Here is a 19,255-nt window from a genome sequence, read left to right as displayed (position 1 = left end):
ATATTATAAAAGTAGACATGTTTCAATATGTAAAAACAAAGAAACCTACGTTAAAGTTGCATATTCAAGTTTACCTGCCTGAAAGTGGTAGTATTGTGAAAGTCCTGACCGGATGTGTGAGGCCGTACTGACGGTTGTGTCAGTCAGTCGATCGATGGTGCCGCTGAGGAGCAGAACAACGGCCGAAAAGATCAGTAAACTGGAACCAAGAAGATAATTAATGCTAAAACATTTGTAAACGCCCAAGAGGAATACATTGGTAAAAGGTAAGCTGACACCGAGGCTTTTAAATTGTACGTTGTAACTTTTTAACTAAAGGCGCAGTGGCTAATTAGCTAACATTAGAGCTATGGGCTAACCTTACAGTTAAGGTTAGTTTTAGATAGTTGGAGGTTGCTTCCTTTGTGCTTATAACAACAGAATACGAACGAATAGTTAATTAAAAGATACAACAATGGCAGCTTTAGATGTGTAATAAGTTGTAAATCAGGAGTTTAGCTAGCTCGTTCAAACGTTAACACGGTTGCAGTAACTTGGGAGTTTCAGGGTATTGAAAGTCCAAAAACTTAACCTAGCCTGGCACCCTAAGGTCGTGGTTTACAACATGCCACAGTAATTAATATCAGACTGTAGGTTATTTTGAACCAGGTTACCTCATGTATGTTATCTTAAGACATTTTACCTTAGCGGTCTCGGTTTCGCAGGGATAGACTAGTGTTCAATTGCTGGGACAGATAAAGGGCGGGGCAGGTTTCGCAGTAAAGATAACCTTCTGGTCCATGTCCTATCATCCTGCATGGTTTGCCCATAATATTACAACATTTTGTCATTGATTGTGGACAGAGTTCAGGTCCTGCAGCCTTTTCGTAGCAGAGCTGCCCAAACTGCGTGCTCTGTCTAGTCAGTGTTTTAATTTGCGCAGTGCTAGTTGGCAGCCAAGCTCCGTCCTGACTCCTGTACTGTACATTTAACCCAAGTTGTGTTTAAAAATATTGGATGGAGGTTTTAGACACAGGGCTGGAATATTTTGGTCTTCTACAGGAAGGGCACGAAGTAACTAACAACGTGAAACGTGGAGCAGACATCCTTGCCTGTCTCATGAGGATGGAAGAGAGCCAATGCTCATGATAAGTAATGAATCAGTGGAAGTTTTCAGTCATCACAGTCATGCAGCATGAGTCTTAAGACATGCCTAGTAACATTAAGTAGGGTTTTACCAATGTGGGTTGTTTGTAGAAGTAGTGGTAAGATAAAGCAGTAGAGAAAGCTCTCTTGGTTCCTGTTTTCTGGGGTGGGCAGCTGATTGCTCTGTCACAGATCCAAGCTAAACTTAGAATGGGTATCCCAATTTAGGTTGAAGGCACTGATCTCCTTTTAGAGTGATCTTTATTGGAGCACATGTGAAACAGTTAAATGAACATGAGGTATTGCCAAGCTGAAATACATGTAATTAATGTAGCCTGGTAGAATGAGTCAAATTGAACTACTCCCATCCAAGGATCAGTGATAACAGAAATTTTTTTACAGTCTTTAGTCTATTGACAGAAATACAAACTTGACCATTGACAACTGTAAATAATCACTGGTAGCCACATCTTAAATGTGAATATTTGCTATCTTCTATAATCTTTAATGACAGTAAATTGAATATCTTTAGGTTTTGGACTGTTGATCACGGAAAAAAAGGAATATTAATAAGCTAGCTGTAACTTTTTGTGAAAAGCCTCTGTTTGCAGATGCTTAGACAAATTAGGTTTCATGAAAATTAGTGCTGAAATGAATAGTTGAGAAATACAATTTTGAGTACCAATTACTTCTTTGAATCCCCTTTGACTCCTTTCACCTTGCCAGTCTTAACATTTTATAGACTAAGTAATTGATTATTGATTATTCAAAAAGTTTCATTTATATTTTTATGCTTAAAGCATAGGTGATGTTGCTAATGTTTACTAGTGTGTGCATAGCAGATCATGTGCAATTTTAGCATGTTATTTAAATCCGCAGCTCTAAAGGCATGACATGAGAAGCTGCTCAGCGTGTAGGACAGGAAAACTGTAGAATTTGCCTGTTGGTATCGCCCCTTCCCTGTCATCTAATGCTGAATTTCCCTCCATTATGTTCCTCTCCATGCTGCTGGCATGTCCACTGGAAAATGCCTGAAAGTGTGGAACAAACATCATTGTTTTTCCCCGACCATGGAGTAAGGGACTTTTGAGCAGGAGGACTGGTCAGTTATATTGAGACTACAGTTGACCTGGTGTTGATGGACCTATGGTTTGGATGTCTATGGCGTTTGGAGTCTCTTAACTGTGGTGTGAAGGTCTTTCAACAGCTGGACAGTCTCTAATAGAGGCTCCACATAAAAAAAATAGTATTCCTGTGAGAACAGCAGTCCCATACAGCTGTGAGCTCACATGAGGAAGGAGGGCAGAGGTGATTGACTGACAAGGAAAGAAAGTCTCGGTCAGGACCTATGATTACCATGGAAACTTTTGACCTTCAAGCTTATGTGCAACAATAGAGAAAGAAGCAATGAATGATTGTATTTTTTTTTTCCAATGTCATGCTGTGAAACTGTAATATTGAAGGGATAGATCCGCTCAACTGCCCTCCCCACCTGTGAGGTACTGCAGGCGCTTTATGCAACAAAAAAGGAAATGGAAACTGACACAAACTCTGCTAGTCAGCAATTGTCATGCGATTAAGACATTGTCAAAATTGAATACAATAGCCGAGCATATCTTAAATTGTTTATGTAATCATCCCTTAGTTTCTATGATAGTAGAGTTACAACTAATAATAATTTTTTATGCATTAATCTTCAGATTATTGTAAGCAGTTTAACTAGATATGCATTTATAGCTGCAGTTATAAATCAGTTAATCTATTAGTTGACTTTACTATCACATAAAACAAAACATTTTCTTGGGAAGTTAGTTCAGTGTATAATTAATTGATCACAGTTGTGGGAAATTGAATAAACACTAATTCTCTCAGCTCTTATTGTCAGTAGACACACCTGGCTGATGAAATTGTTGGAAAGAATAGAACCTGTGTTTAAAACCCTGGCAAGGAAGTTATGCCATCTTATTGAGGCTGAGCATGTAAGCTGTCCGTCATTGTTTGCATTGACAGTCACGTTACAAGACTGGGATGTCTCAAGAAAGAAAATATAACAGAGCAACCCATAGGAAGTCCACTTACTGCACACTTTTTGTCAGTGTGACAATGTCCTTGCCATACTGTTTTGACAAAGAGCGTGGTATGAAATGATTAACTCACTTCGCTAAATCTATAAATAAACTGAGAGAATATTTCAGAAGTAAACTGTCAGGTCACAGTTACAATCATCCCTAAAAGTCAAATGTGTTACAAAGGTTATTTTTGAAGTCTACGTGCTGTCCCTCACAAAGTATTACACAGGTTGGTCTGCTGACACTGTGATTATATTTTTCAGTCGCTAACATAAACAAACACAACTTTAGCACAGGCATGCATGTGCCTGTCAGCTTTGTAGGTATCATCTCTGTCTGTGTATCCTGTTGTTTTCTGCTTTTCAGCTCCATTCATGGCACTGTATTTGTGTGACAACCCCCAAAGCACTGTGGGAAACATACACAGGATGAATAGACATGTTGCTCTTGGTTTGTGTGTTAGCATTTAGTCTTATAAACAACTGTGTTTTATCCTTCATCTTTCCCAAACCTTTATCTTCCTTGGTTGTACCTTCGTCATGTATCTCCCAATTCTCCCCACTCAGCACTTATTGTAAAGGTCACTGGGATCTCTTGTCTGTTGCTTAAACGTGACTCAGGTCTTCCGATATCCGGCAGCATAGCACAGTAAGGTTGTATGTGCTTAATAACACACATAAGGCCTTCATTTGCTGTCTCTTTCTCTCTGCCTCTCCTCCCCTTTTAGCTGGTCGCTGGTTGCATGCAACTGCTGCTTCCTGACTCATTCACAAATCAACAAACTGCTCATAATCGTTAAACCTCCTACTACTCTAAAACAGTCTGGTCTGTGCAAAGTAGTATATGGATTTATGTGTATGTAAAGTGGACTTTAAGAGTAGTGACAGTGTGGGAATGGGCTTGCCAGGGTTCAGTTTAGGCACAGCAGCATTAAGGAATTCATTTGTTCCCTTGTATCTTGAGGCTGCTGTCAGCAACCAAATTCCAGCATGCACAGAAAATGTGCTTATCAGCTGCTGGTGCATATCATTGTTGTGTTTAATTATATAATCTCAAGTTTCTAATCTAAGAACCCATATTCAGACATGTTTCAGCCATGATGAAATAATTTGTTGGCAAGAAAGGGAATATTATAAAGTAAATATTTGTCTTAATATATTTAAATGCCAATAGAACAACTCCAGATTATAATTTATCCGTCTTGCATCGTCTGCATATTTGTCTCAGTCCCATGTGTTGTTTGCTTGTGCATAGCAGCACACAGTGTTGAATTTTCCAGCAGGGTTCTCCTGCAGAGTGACTGATTGAGTGGACTTCAGACTTTGGCTTAGTCAACAGCATTGTTTACAGTTCTGGGTCAAGCCATTTTCAATTGTTAAACACAGTCCCCTGTCCTGTGAAGCCAAGGGTGTGCAGACCTTGGTTCCTGTTTGCTGTTGATTACCTCAGATCTGGAAAATGTCTTTTGTGATGATGGAATTCCCTATGCGTTGTTGTGGTTTAATATTTTTTTGGTTGGTTGTTTTCTATTAATCTATGTACTATTAAACTATTTGATTAGAAAATTATTTGTATAATATGTGGTATTAATATATAAGACAAAAATCAGAAACTTTTCTATTGCCTGTCTTATTGACAGTGTAATATTTAGTTATCATATTCATGTTCCCACGCACTTGTTTCTCAGAAGATGAGTGTGAAAAATGTTAAAAGCACCAACAGTCATAAATATAGCATAAATGTATACCGTGCTGTATTTGGTCAAATGTATCATGTAGTACTATGTCAATTTCAACCTTTCATCTTGTGTATCAAAAAAAGGAACAGGTACATGTCTAAATTTGTCATTGGTGTACACCTACAGTCTTTCATGCACAAGTTGACATGTTGTCAGTTCATGTTTCTCTGTAGGTGGTTGCGTGATATCAGAGGACTTGTTGCCATGTTTAGAGTAGATATTTGTGGCTTGTTTCCTGTCCCTTGTGTGTCCCTCTCTGTGCTAATTTTACTGCGTTTGTATGGCTAAAGTTTTTAAATCTGACGGGAGTCTTTCTACATTTAAGCAGAGCTGGCAGATTTTATTATAGAAGGAATATATTGTAACAACAATAATACTGCCAGAATATTTTGATACATCTAATTGCAACGAACAATCTGCCTGTTATTTTAGCAATTAATCATTTAAAATTCTTACAAGATAGTGGAAAATGCCTAGCACAGTGTCAATGAGGCCAATGGGACATCTGTAGTTTGCTTGTTTTGTCCAACCACTGGTTAATAAACCAAAAATATTCTGGTAACTATTCCAACTTTAAACAAGAACCACTTAATCTTTTTTTTATATTTGAAAAAATTACTAAAACAAATATCCTCTGGTCAAAGTAAATTCTAAATGTTATAAAAAGCAAACTCATTTAACTCTTACATGTATGACCAACATATTCATATTACTAATGCTGCAGATACCTTGTTTGTCATTTGTGGTGTTGTTTAAATATTTAACATGTGTCGTGTAATAATTGTCATCTCATTAACAGCATTAAGCAATTGAATCAACAGTAGTGTTATTACTGTAATTTTTGGACACAAGATGCTCAGTTGTTTCTACTTGGGCCTGTCACTCATCAGGACGTTGAAATGTTGACAGACCACATCTGTCCGTGTGTGTGTGTGTGTGTGTGTGTGTGTGTGTGTGTGTGTTCGTGTTCATTCAGCTGGGTGACTGACCTGATTTTAAACTACAAATGCAGTTAAAGGAAGGATTGTTCATTTGCATCCCCAGCTAGCAGTGACCACAATACTATCCTCTGTATACTATCCACACAGAGCAACAACCCTCATCCTCTCGCTGTCTCACTCAACTGAAAGAGGCCCTGTTCACAGTTGGCACTAAAATGCATCTTGTCTGATGTGATCAGTGGACAGCTACAAATTAGGGATTGGAATTTTGTTAGCTATTATTGATGTCCAAACGAGTGCAACTGACTGCCAGACAAGTCTAAAAGATAACATTCAGATAAATGAATCTGAGGTCTTGAATCTGCACTTATTTAATTGTGGTTTTTAATTTCAAAAAAAGTTTACATTAAAGCTATAGTCAAGCTAGCTGTAACCATTCAAAATCAATCCACCCATGGCCGCAAATAACAGACGTGTCAGAACCATATAAAAATACTAAAGGTTACATCCTGTAGCTTTAGACAAGCAGCCTGTCAAAAATTCACAACTCTAAACATACTGTAGATGTGAAAGAACCGAAATTAACTCAAGGAAGCATTTAGAGGGAAGCAAATTTGACATTTGGCATTCAATCCATATTTTTCTACTTGAAAAATTACTGGAATAAATACGCTGTTATCAAAGTGATTAAGAAATTACAAAAAAAACAATGAACTGATTGAAACATTCCATTTACAACCATAACATCCACATTACTAATGCTGCAGATACCTTATTCTTGTTCTGAATGGTAAAATTGTTGTTTTTAATACAAGCAGGGTTGTGGTCATGTGATTCTTCTTAGAGGTTGTTATTTTCTGAGAAGCAATTGAATACAACTTGGAAAGTAAATCTGATCTTGATAAGTGAATTGAGAAGCGTTTGCATTCTGATGCTAGGTGTCAGCTGCAGTCTGTCTCAGCTGGCCGTACCCACAGTCTGCATATATTTGGTTACAAGATCTGATCACATTTTAGCGAGAGGAGAGGCTCCACATGGCAGAGTGGGAGAGCAAGGAGGAAGAGGATGGAGAAGAGGAATGAGGGGATGAATAAAGAGACTGTTTGGGGGGCTGTTTAGTTTGAAATGTTGGACGTGAGGAGAGAAGAGGAGGACTGTCTGTCGAGCCAGTGTGAAGGAAACGGAAGCTACCCTCTGTGTGCTTATTGAGTTTCTTTTTCTTTCTCTCTGTCAGAATCTCTCTCTCTCACACGCACGCATGCACACACATACATACTCATACATATAAAGCTGATCTAAAACAGTGCTGCCAGCAACCACTGTGGTTTTGAGTTTGGTGTGTATTATGGGTGGTGAGGTTATTTAAATGGCTAAAAACACCACCTGCTGCCTTATTATCAAACCACATCACCCAGATCAACCCCTTCCAATTTCCCTCTGCATCACTTTTATGAACTTTTTCTTTTCTTACTGACAGCATTCACCCTGATATCTGTCTGATCTACAGCTGTAGAGAAATATTGGTGTAACAGAATCATGATGTTGGCTCAAGCTCAAATCTTTCACCTGTTGGTTTCATATGACCCATAAAGAGACCAAGTGTGAGACGGTGTGTAACTAACTGATCAGAATGTTTGTTTCTCTTCCTCTTTGCTATACATACACTTCAGTTGTCTTGAAAGTCAGCTTATGTCCTGGTATATTTGAGCAGAACCTCTGTTGCCCTGATAGTAAATTTGGGTTTTTCGGTGTTTCCTCTAGGCCCTACACTCTGAACGTAACTTGGGGCAGCAGCAATGTCAGGCTCCTATGATGACTCCGTGATCGATGTCTCCAGTGATAGCTTCTGGGAGGTGAGACCACTGCCGCTCTCTAATTGAGCATCTTAATCATATTTCATTATTTATGCAAACTCTGCAGTATTTAGATGATATTTACATCCTTATTAACAACTGACTACATATGTAGAATGATTTTAGCGACTATAATATCTAATCTGTAACAAAATAGTGAATCCTAAATATAACTTTAGTCATATAATGTAATTCTTTTTACCTGCTTTTCAACTATGTATCCTATGTTTCTCTTGCTGTTTTTCAGATTGGAAACTACAAGCGAACAGTGAAACGGGTAGATGATGGTAATCGGCTCTGTAATGATCTCATGAATTGTCTTCATGAGCGAGCGCGTATTGAAAAAGGCTACGCACAGCAACTCACAGAATGGGGCAAGCGGTGGCGGCAACTCATAGAAAAAGGTAAGCATATAATAAACACAAGCTTTACCTGGAATTGTATATAGCATTCTCAGTAACAAAAATTGACAAACATCTGTTTTATTTAGGGCATTAGTTCCTGACAGTTGTCTTTGCTCTCTTAGGGTCATTTCTTTTCTTCCACAAAAATGTACTAGTGAAAAACATTGATAGCATAAATTGAAAAACAGATCTTCCATAATCCAATGATAACAATGACAGTAATTGTCATTAAATCTTGCCTCAGGTCCTCAGTATGGTTCATTGGAGCGGGCGTGGATTGCTGTGTGCACAGAGGCAGAGAAGGTGAGCGAGCTTCACATGGAGGTGAAAGCAGCACTGATGGGAGAAGACTACGAGAAGCTGAAGAATTGGCAGAGAGACTCCTACCATAAACAAATGATCGGTGGCTTTAAAGAGACTAAAGAAGCTGAGGATGGTTTTCGCAAGGCTCAGAAACCCTGGGCCAAGAAACTCAAAGAGGTGTGGACTTTAGACTTAAATAGTATAATGTGTAGTTTAGGTGTACTGTAACGTGGCAAGTATTTTAAGGTTCTATGCACAAGTCATTTTTGAACTCAGTGATTACAGCCAGAGCTGTTATTTACCCTTAAGTTCCCATAATTACATATTACTGACTCACCATTGTTTTCTCATCATGACTGCTTAGTTACTAAACAACAGGAAAGCACAAGCACAACTGCACCTTCTTAGTGCTGATTTTGGATGACAAGCTATTGCCAAACATAAGCCTCAGTGTGCTAAGATGGCAGCCAGTTTATCTGTTTGTCATGTGTGATTGTCAGTAGAAGGGAAGGAAACAGTGAAGTTTTGCAGGAGACTGGCACCTCTCGGTTCAAAGTCAGGTCAAAGTATTTCCTAGTACTGTTTTCATTTCAGCAGCCTGTTTACTTGGCAGTACTTGCATTCTTTCTGTATTTGTGCATGTGTATAAGAGCGCGTGCATGCAAATATTTGTGTGTTCAAATCCTCTGAAGGTTTTGCAACCTTCAGGCTTTTTTTTTTTTTTTGCCATTTCCTGTGTGTGTAATGTCACCAACGGGTGGCCTTATCATTGAACAAGTGCAAAACAATACAGTTTTGTAGTCATAGTGATTTATTGATTGACAAGACAGACAGAGAGTTGTGGAGGGCAGGGAGGAAATGAGGTTAATTAAGTGGTAGCTGACATGAGTGACGTGGGAAGTATGTCAATAATAGACACATGCATGTAAGAGCCCTTGTGTGTTTTAGTGGACTGACATTGGAAGGACAATCTGTTGTCCTTGTGTTCAAGTGTCCTCTACTTTTGTCCACATGATTTCCCTCAATAGGGACATGGCAGCTCTGGCCTTGGCCCAAGTTACACTGGGCACTGCCTGAGACTCTCTTCAAATAGAATGAGTTTGGATGAGTTTGCTTCCTCTATTCATATCTTGGGGATTTTACAGGAGTGATTGATTTGTGTTGTAAAAACGAATCAGTCATCAGTTTTCCCACGTTGACACCCTTACATGAGGTTATTGTACAAGTGTCATCCAGGTTATCCATTCATTCCAACATGCCTGTGTCTGGAGCCTCAAATTAGCAAATTGTCAGAGTAGGAAAATGGTTGTAATGACTGTAGAAATAATAGATGACATACACTGCCCGTCCAAAACAAAGTCACCACCTTGATTTAACTAAGCAAATAGGTAAGGTAGGTATCCCATTGGATAATCACTCCATGGGTGATTATTTTTTTAGCAGTTATTTAACCCTAACTGATACAGTGAGTAGCTTTTCATTTCTTTTACCCTGTTCCAGAGTGTTGGGGACATCAGAGTAAGAATAGAGGCGGTTGAAGTGATGCACCCATCATGTCTAGTGCCTACTGTACAAGCCTGTGGGAGCAGTGCTGAGATCTGGGGTTGCTGCAGTTGGTCAGGTCTAGGTTCAGCAACGTTATGTGTCCAAAGAATGAGGTCAGCTGACTACCTGAATATACTGAATGACCAGGTTATTCCATGGAGTTTTTCTTCCCTGATGGTACGGACATATTTCAAGATGACAGTGTCAGGATTTATTTCGCTCAAACTGTGAAAGAGTGGTTCAGGGAGCATGACGCATCATTTTCTCCCATGGATTGGCCACCACAGAGTCCAGACCGTAACAAAACAGACAACAGACAAAAATCTGTGAATTGGTCATTTTTGCACGGGCAGTGTAAAGTAATGCTTCTAGGCGAAGGACTGAACATGTGATATAAAATTTAAAATCAAACTCAAATGGCAGTAGCTCTTTATTAAAATAAACAAAGCACTTCATCTGTTTTATAAAAAGATTAGTCTCCACTAGAAGAGCTGGTTCTGTTTTTCTGTATTTTTATTTACTGATGATAATAAACGGATTCCTTAGGTGGAAACTATGAAAAAAGCGTACCATTCTGCCTGCAAAGAAGAGAAATTTGCAGCAAGCAGGGAGACCAGCAGCAAAATGGAGAGCAACAACTCGGAAACCCAGAAGAAGCTCCAGGAAAAGGTGGAGAAGTGTCAACAGGAAGTGCAGAAGGTAGGGCTTCCAAATTCTTCTTCCATCCCTGATAATGTACAATAAGTAATTTACAACAAACCCAGATCAATTTGTAGGTATGTACTTGTTTTATGATAGTATGAATTAATATTTTAAATGTGTTTGGTTATATTACTCTTTGTTTTCTTCCAGACAAAGGAACGATATGAGAAATCCCTTGAAGAGCTCAACAAGGTGACCCCTCAGTACATGGAGAACATGGAGCAGGCGTTTGAACAGTGGCAGCAATTTGAAGATAAACGCATCCGCTTTTTCAAAGAGCTGTTACTGGAGGTTAAGCAGCACCTCGACCTCTCAGTCAATCACAGGTAACACATAGGACAGTGTACAATGAATACATCAGTCAAAGATTTCATAAACTACAAAAAATAATGTATTTCTTGTTCTCAATCATCTCCATAGATTCCAGACAATCTACCACACTCTGGAAGACACAATCTCTGCTACTGATGCTGAAGAGGACTTAAAATGGTTCCGGTGTAATCACGGCCCTGGCATGCCCATGAACTGGCCCCAGTTTGAGGTACTACAGCCCAGACCACAGATTAACAAACAGACTGATGATACTTAAATTTGCTTTATAACAGGAACTGTTAAGGAATGATTGTTGCTGCTGTCTTTATAAGATGAAGACACACAGTAATAGTCCTTATATATTATTTAGTATGGTACTTATGTAGTGATACTTCTTTCTTAAAGACCTTAAGTGCAACTGTCAGAAACCCCAGAACCACCAGTCAAGAGGACAAGAAGAATTAAGCCATATATGATACGTGGCAGTGAGAGAGATGTAATTAATGTCACCAGCAGGAGGTGAAATTTATAGTATGAATAAATGTTGCATAGGGGCAAAGTCTTCCACTCTGAATATTACAATTTTACTACTTCTTGTTTTTGAGAGATATTTTTCATAGAGAGGGTTAAATCTTCACTGTGACAAAACACACAGAACTTATTCAGCTGGAGTACTCTAAAATACTGAATGTCCAAAACAGCAGTGTGTGCTCACATCTTAATTACTTCTGCAAGCTGTTGGCTGTTTTATAAAGAAGCTGAAGTAATCCCTGAAGTAATTTCCTGGCTTGGCTTATTGCTATATTCACAAACTAACATTACTGCAGCTTTTAGAGTACACTGCAGTTTTAGGAACCCACTGTGTTGTCCGCATTAACTCTGTTCTACACTTACTTCCCTTTTCCTCATGTCTGGCAGAATTTGGACTGCTCCCATCATCGATCCTTTAAGAGAAGGTCCATTGCAGTGAGTTCTGCTTGGGGCAACTGTTCTGTCACAGTCAACGTGGGGTGGGGGATTATATTTTTCCCCACTACCAATATTCTAACTCCTTACTGCTTCCATTTGTGTGTGTGTGCTTGAGGTGGTTATGTTTTTGCCACGTGGTCAAGTAGTCCTAAGAAATGTTAGCTAGTTAAAGGCTCGAACCCTGCAATAGTAGAAAATGTTTACATAAACATTGATTCTGTACCCTCTGCTTTTCAACTGCAGGATGTTTACATATCTGTTCCCGCATATCACAGTTCCTAGAATGACTCTGTATTACTGTCAACACAGCCTCTGACTATCTATTCTTTCATACTTTTCAACTCTGACCCCTCAGTCATTTTGCTCAGTCATTTTTGCTCTGTCCCTCACATGACACTCCATCCCAGCAATGTCACAGACACTCGGTGGTCATTAGCCAGGCTGGAAGACCTTTGACCTTGATTATAACTGTGTTGAACCATCTCTCTTTTACTCCACTCTCCCTGGTTAGCCTCTTTTAGAGGGTGGTTTCTTTGGTGCTGTGCTGCTCTCTACAGATGATGGATACGGTACATGCTTGTATCGCTTGTTATGTCAGATTGACACTGTATTATACAGTATCAACACGCATGCATGTATAGTTTCAAACTAAAGTGTTTCACTGGTTTTAAACTGTGTTGAAGTGCACAAGCCTGTGATGTCCTCCCACTACTAGGTGTAAAGGCATGTTCTGAACATAACGTTGTCATGCAGTTGCTATAAATTAGTCATATTTGCAATAACTTATTATAAGGTTTGTCTGTTTGTGTGTACCAGGACTGGTCCATAGACCTGAACCGAACACTGAGCAGAAGAGAAAAGAAGAAACCATCAGAGGGCATCACACTGACGGGCATCAGTCAGACTGGGTCAGACCAGCCTGTTCAACCAGCCAAGACCAGCAACAGGTAGACATCTGATCACTTTTCTGTCTCTAATACATGCACAATGAAAATGGATCATCTGTCCATACTTCCCACAAACACATTCAAACACTGTCCCCCCCTCCACAATACAAACTTCTCATATCTGAGATAAAACCAGTGCATACAGCTTCTTCCTCTTAAAGAATGTTGTGTAGGGGAAGCTCCGGGAGTGACGTCTAGTTGTTCTGATGTCTCCATGGCAATAGTAAACATTAGCTTTAGTGTGTTTGGAAAGAAGTTGTCCCCAAGAAACCAGAGTCTGCTGGTTCATAGCTGAACGTGTGCCAAAAGTAATGTTGAAATATCACTCGCACAAACTGAGACTTCAAACAGGGCTGGGTTAGGGTTTTTTTTTTTTTAAAGCCACATACCTGCACTTAAACATAGGCAGTTCTGATTTACAAAAATACTCAAATTTAAGATAAGAAGATGTTTCTAGATATTTTTAGATATTTGAGGAAAATGTGAACATAGAAACTGGTTGTCTTCCACTAATGATATAATAATAATAGTGGTAAATGCACTATTTTTAATCATTGGTTTTGATGATGTATGTTTGTATGTCCCTGCTAAGGTTTTTAATACCATGATGTCATCTCTCTAAGCTGAGATAAGATAAGACATTATTTGTCCCTGCAGAGAAATGTGTCTAGAGTGTTGTGGCAACAACATGAGGACATAACAGTAGTTATTAGAAACAGCAGAAAACAGCTGATTAAGATCACACATCGTACGGTTATTGCACAGAAATGAATTTGTAAAGATTTAAGTAAACGGTATGTATTGTATTTATTAGGAATTGAGTATACTTGACTATGTTTGTCTTACCTCATTATCTGGACAGTGTGTTAAAAACACTTGGCTTCAACTCTTCACATTCCTTTGCAACTTGGTAATGTGCAAACACCTGCTGTCTGTCGCATCGAAGGTTGTGCGTATGCAGAAATAATGAGAGCAAAAGAGGAGTGTGTCGAGGAGGCAACAGAGGGAATTTAAGGCATGGAAAGTATTTGACCTCTGAACTTGCAAGGGTCGTCCGCTGTGCTATTCCCCCAACCACCATCTACACTGGACATTGTTGTCCTGTCATTTCCTGTCCAGCGGCCCTCCATCCAAATGTAGCAACTGTTTTTGATAAAAACAGCTAAAATAGATTTCAATTACTTCACATATGTAGTAGGGTCGGTTTGTGAAGATAAATGGTTAGTGGCACTTTTTTTCCAGTCATTAGACTATTGTAGAGAAAAAGATGACAGAATGATTTTGTAAGCTTTGAAAGCTTGATTGAAATTTCTCTTTGTGTCATGTATTTATTTGTGGAATGTTAAACTCCTTATCACAAAACCTATGCATGCAAAACGCACATAAAAACCGCTGAAAGGAAAACCATCATTTGACTATGTGCGCTGTGGTTGAAAGAGCAAACGTAAAGCACTTTGGATTTCTAATGTTGATCTTATGTCTACCTCTGAAGACACTGTGATTTGAGATAAAAAAAACACACTTCATCATTGTTATCAACTTGTCATCTTTTTTTTCCATTTGAAATCTAAAATCTGTATGAACACAGGTTTAACACCCATAGAACCACAGGATGAGACTAAAGCTCTTTAAATACTTAAGGTCAAGATTGTTTGTTGAACGAAAACATCCACAGTTACATTGTGCCACACTCCCACTACAGCAGTATTTTGTTTAATAACTTCTCAGGCTCAACTCAGGGAGCATGGCATGACTATACAAACTAAGGCGTTTCTCTGTTTGACATGCTCAAGGACCAACTGATAGCTACTGCTGTTCATGGTTCATTACTTCTGTAAACATGAAGTAGAAACCTTATGTTTCCTCTTGATACTGTTCTAGTGCAAAATTTATTCCTTGACTCAGGAAGTCACAATGGTAGGAAATAAATTGCTGTTGTTCCACCTCTTCACAAAGATTTCACATCTACTATACATAGAGTGTTTGATGTTTCTGTGTCTGTCGAGTTTATAGCTTTGTATTATTTATGTGGTGCAAGGTTTGTAACATTCAAGTTTCACTGTGTCTGTTATATCTGTGTCTACCTACCGACAATACATGAATGTCCATCACACATTAAATACTTACATCTTTCTATATAATAATAATAATAATAATAATAATAATAATAATATTATTATTATTATTATTATTATTATTATTATTATTATTATTATTATTATTATTATTATTATTATACAAATACACTGATGAATTTCTACACTAAATTAGTGTGCTGAACTCGACAGACAAGACCTGCCATGCCTTATTATATTTGTCAAGCTGCAACTGGACAATAGCTCTTTAATGGAGGCTTTAGTGAACTTGAGAGAACATTTCAACTGATACTGTGTCCACATCTCATTATCAGTTGCTTCATTATAAATATTAATGTTACAGTAGCTCAGAATATCATTTGCAGGTAAAAATACTTGTTTCATCCTTGTCTGGGTTTGTCATTCAGTATTTATGTGTGTGTGTGTGTTCATGTCAACAACCCGTGTCTCACTGTGTCCCATGCTGTCAGCCTGACTGTACCCACTAATGCAGTGCCAGTGGGCGCGAATCCATTTGACGATGATGAAGATGAGGAAGAGGAAATAGCTGAGGAGCAGCAGACCACAGTCAACCACATCAGTGTGAATAAAGAGGAAATAAAAAAGTTGGTGAAAAGGAGAAAACACTCCATCCACCTTTCTTTATCTCCCTTTCTCCATGGATCGCCGTTCATGCCTCGTTTCCTGTCGTTACTTTGTCTTAGTTACTCCGCTCCCTTCTTTCCTCTCTCTCTTCTTCAGGTGACAGGTTGTTGTGTTGCTATGCATGGGCACTGGGATGGCGTTGCACACAGAGCTAGTGTGTGTCTGTCCTTCATTCCTAACAGTGCCATGTCTTGCTGAACATTACATGTTATGCGCATGGGGGGGCGCACGTCTCTGTTGGGGGGGGGGATCCAGAATTTTTCTGTCTTACAGTCAGATCTGAATATTTACATGCACACGTATGTCCTTAATCTGTTTTCTTACAATGACACATTAATCCATCAATCTGAATTTCTTGTAGAATAAATAAATAAATATTAACCTAGAGGCAGAAGTAAATCAGTGTTGACATTAGATTTGCACATGTGAACAGGTCTGACTGTAAATCATGTGAATGTGTGCTGCTGTGCATTTACTGTTTTTCAACTTTGTCTCTGTCAGAGCAGAGTTCTCTGTGGTGTATAAGTGGCTCCCTCTGTTGGCCCTTGAGGTTCCAATCATGCATTGACAACAATGATTTATCTTGTTGCCTTGTTGCTGTATGCTCCTTGTGCCTTTTACATGCTGTGATGTTTTGTTTTATCTTAGCATCATTTGCACTTTCACTTGATCAGCAGCTCTTGATCTTAAAGCGGCTTTTAAAACCTTTGTCATGCTGCCTGAACCAAACGTCTGTAGCTTTGATGCAATACAGAAGCATGTTTCCTATTATTTAAAACTGTAACTAGGGTGTTTGCAGGATCAATTAGTGTATTTGGAAATGCGATGAGAGCTTTTGTGTGTTTTGACTTTGTTTGGTGTGGTGTATATGTTTTTCTTTTGCTCTTGCTTATGCCTGGCATGCTGGATTGTCCTGTCATTGTGTGTGGCCCTGACATGTAAATGCTAAGCAGCTATTTTCTAACCAGCTGTTTTGTCTTTCTATCCAGCGTTAGCAGTATGGAGAAAAGTGCAGACTGGTCAGATGATGACACAAGTGGTAACCCTTTTTCTGCCAATGGTGATGGAAATCCTTTTGAAGATGAGCCGTCTTCTCCAGTCATATCTGTGTCTGTTAGAGCCCTGTATGACTATGAGGGACAGGAGCAGGACGAGCTGAGCTTCAAAGCGGGTACATAGAAAATATGGAGTGAAAGCAAAAAATTAAAATGAATATTGTTAAAATTGATTTATTAAATTCTTGCTCTTTTTTTCAGGAGATGAATTTACTAAAATTGGTGATGAGGATGATCAGGGTTGGTGCAAAGGTCGACTCAAGGATGGAAAAATAGGCCTCTATCCTGCTAACTATGTGGAAGACATCCAGTAATGAATTATTGCAGATTAAATTAAATGTGAAGGAAGAAGAAGAAAGTGGTGATGCAAAACAACAATGTAGCTAAACAACAACAACGCTCTGCCTTATTTTGGACCCTTTTCTCCCTGTCAATGACTGTGCTGGAGCGGGAGATGAGAAAGGTTGCAGATTATAAAAGGACCACTTGAGGTAATGTTATTTTGACTGGAATTGAACCACATTTCCAGAATATTCCAGGCAAGGAACATGACAATTTGCTGTCAGTTAAAAATATGTTACTTAGAGTCACACTTATGCTGTTACAAAAATAATAGCCTTTTAAGTACACATTAGATAAGACTATGAACTTTATGTGTGAATTTGTACTGTATATTGTTTAAATGAAACACTGGGATAACATGCAGCCTTCACGCAGGCCACCATTTATTCATTAATGGAGGTGACTTTTTTTTTAAATAACATAACCAACTCTCTGTCTGTTAGGATCCAGCCCATAAATGTTTAATACATGTTTGATCCTTTTGACAGAATAGCCCCATATGTTGAGATTAGCGTGTCACATTTACCTTGATTTTAAATTAGTGCATACATTTTTTGGTCATTCCTTTCAGGGGTTTGTTCTTCCATTCAGTTCATAACTGTTCTGGTTGTTTTATAAGGAATGATTAAGACCAGTAGAGCCTTATCTTGACAGTCTAGTCTTCATTTAGCTCACAGTGGTTAGGTTTCCTCTGGTCACTGTAATTGAATGTATATTACTGATTGTATTTTCTCACTTAATGACTGTTGACGTTATGTTGGGCTTTTACAAGTATAGCTCATTAGCATCTCGAACAACTGTCCTGGCCTTTTTCTATAAAGCTCTACTTTCAATTGACTGTAGATTGTAGTCCTATGTGTTGGGATGGGTTTTTTTTATGCAACACTGAAATATTTTCACAAACATTTATCTCACTTGAATCTTTGTGTTTTATTTTTCTCAGTTATGTCAAGTATAAAGTTATGGGAGAATATTTTAGCGTTTGTTTTAGCAATAAAACCACAAACATACATTCATGCATTTAAATAGCCTGGTTTCAACATATTAGAACAAATTAAGCATCAAAGTTGAATATCACATATGTAGTTGGAAATTGATGATTGTTAAGTTATGATGCCACAAATGCTTTTGTTCTAGTCTTGTTAGAAAGCTGTGACTGAGAATCAGTTTGTACAATAATTCAATGTTTAATGGAAAAATATCATTTGAATCTGTTATTTTGTTATATTTGTAAATATGATTATTTTCCCCCTCCACAGGGTCAAATCAACAAATACTATGTGAATAATTGTTACTTTTCTCTTACACCTACGACATTAATGCTTATACCTGATTTCATAACCTAAATATATGTTTTGATCATCACGTATTTTGTTCGCTTGCTTTTTTTCAGAGATATGCTACAGGCATTTCACATGTGCAAGCTCTAAATTTATTTACTGCCAGTGAAATCAATAAAAATGCTATTTGATGCCTTGAACTGCAGCAAAGGAGGAAGGTGATTTTTTTCTTGTTTTCAATAATAGTGAGAAAGGACATGCTGTTGGCACAACGCAGCAGCTGATCAACCTAGACAGTAAGATTTGTAAATGTCCCACAACAGAATAAATGAATTTATTGTAAAATGATCATGTCTATGTCTTGAGTTGTTTTCACTTGCAGATAAAATGTAAGAAAAGATCAAATGTCATGTATACATTTAAAAATACACATATGTTATTTTGGTTTGTATTTCCTCAGCATTTAAAAAGAACATATAAAATATCAGGTCAGAAAGTTGCAGCACCTAATGGAACAAAAGAAGACAAAAAGGGGATTATATCGGATTATTTTTAATTCATATTAAAAACACTTTTATATGGGTCAGTTGTGGAGTCATGAATGAAGGAGGAAGAAGCAAAATTATAATAGTTAAATACAAAGTAAAATAAAAATATTACAATTTATGAAGAAAGAACTCCACTTGGCCTGACTCAACTTCCAGATATCAGAACTGATCTATTTATTTAACATTGTGGCTATAATCTCTCTCTCTCGTAGACATTCTCAGTTCAGAATATAGGCCTAATCTAGTGGTATTGTTTTACCATGATAGAAATATTTACAATAAAATGAAAGAAAAAGTCTAGTGTAGCCTGTTTGCGAAAATATTAAACACTTGCACATTGTTATTTCTTAGGGAAAACTGATCATTTCAGTTTCACTTTTG

At 38.1% G+C, this 19,255-nt stretch overlaps 1 protein-coding gene across 2 annotated transcripts; it reads left to right on the top strand.

Annotated features, from left to right (window-relative positions):
* Positions 1-118: 118 nt before the first annotated feature.
* Positions 119-18,674, top strand: pacsin2 (protein kinase C and casein kinase substrate in neurons 2). 2 transcript variants are annotated; one of them, XM_026364006.1, is made up of 11 exons: positions 119-266; positions 7,635-7,726; positions 7,974-8,130; positions 8,375-8,610; positions 10,525-10,677; positions 10,831-11,006; positions 11,101-11,221; positions 12,778-12,908; positions 15,475-15,609; positions 16,639-16,820; positions 16,906-18,526. In XM_026364006.1, the coding sequence occupies exons 2-11, from the start codon at positions 7,670-7,672 to the stop codon at positions 17,016-17,018; spliced, it is 1,461 nt and encodes a 486-aa protein (XP_026219791.1). In that variant the 5' UTR covers positions 119-266; positions 7,635-7,669; the 3' UTR covers positions 17,019-18,526. The 2 variants fall into 2 exon arrangements, with proteins under 2 accessions (XP_026219791.1, XP_026219792.1); XM_026364007.1 differs by lacking the exon at positions 15,475-15,609 and having other exon boundaries at positions 16,906-18,674.
* Positions 18,675-19,255: the final 581 nt, after the last annotated feature.

This window comes from Anabas testudineus, chromosome 23 (genome assembly GCF_900324465.2).
Source record: "Anabas testudineus chromosome 23, fAnaTes1.2, whole genome shotgun sequence".
Taxonomy (NCBI): Eukaryota; Metazoa; Chordata; class Actinopteri; order Anabantiformes; family Anabantidae; genus Anabas; species Anabas testudineus.
Note: the sequence above shows the minus strand (reverse complement) of the source record. Positions and strands in the feature narration are given on the sequence as shown.

Coding starts and splice junctions, on each gene's coding strand:
- pacsin2 (XM_026364006.1), top strand. CDS start 7,670: ATGTCAGGCTCCTATGATGACTCCGTGATCGATGTCTCCAGTGATAGC. Junction 8,611..10,524: donor GGGCCAAGAAACTCAAAGAG/GTGTGGACTTTA, acceptor CGGATTCCTTAG/GTGGAAACTATGAAAAAAGC. Junction 10,678..10,830: donor GTCAACAGGAAGTGCAGAAG/GTAGGGCTTCCA, acceptor GTTTTCTTCCAG/ACAAAGGAACGATATGAGAA.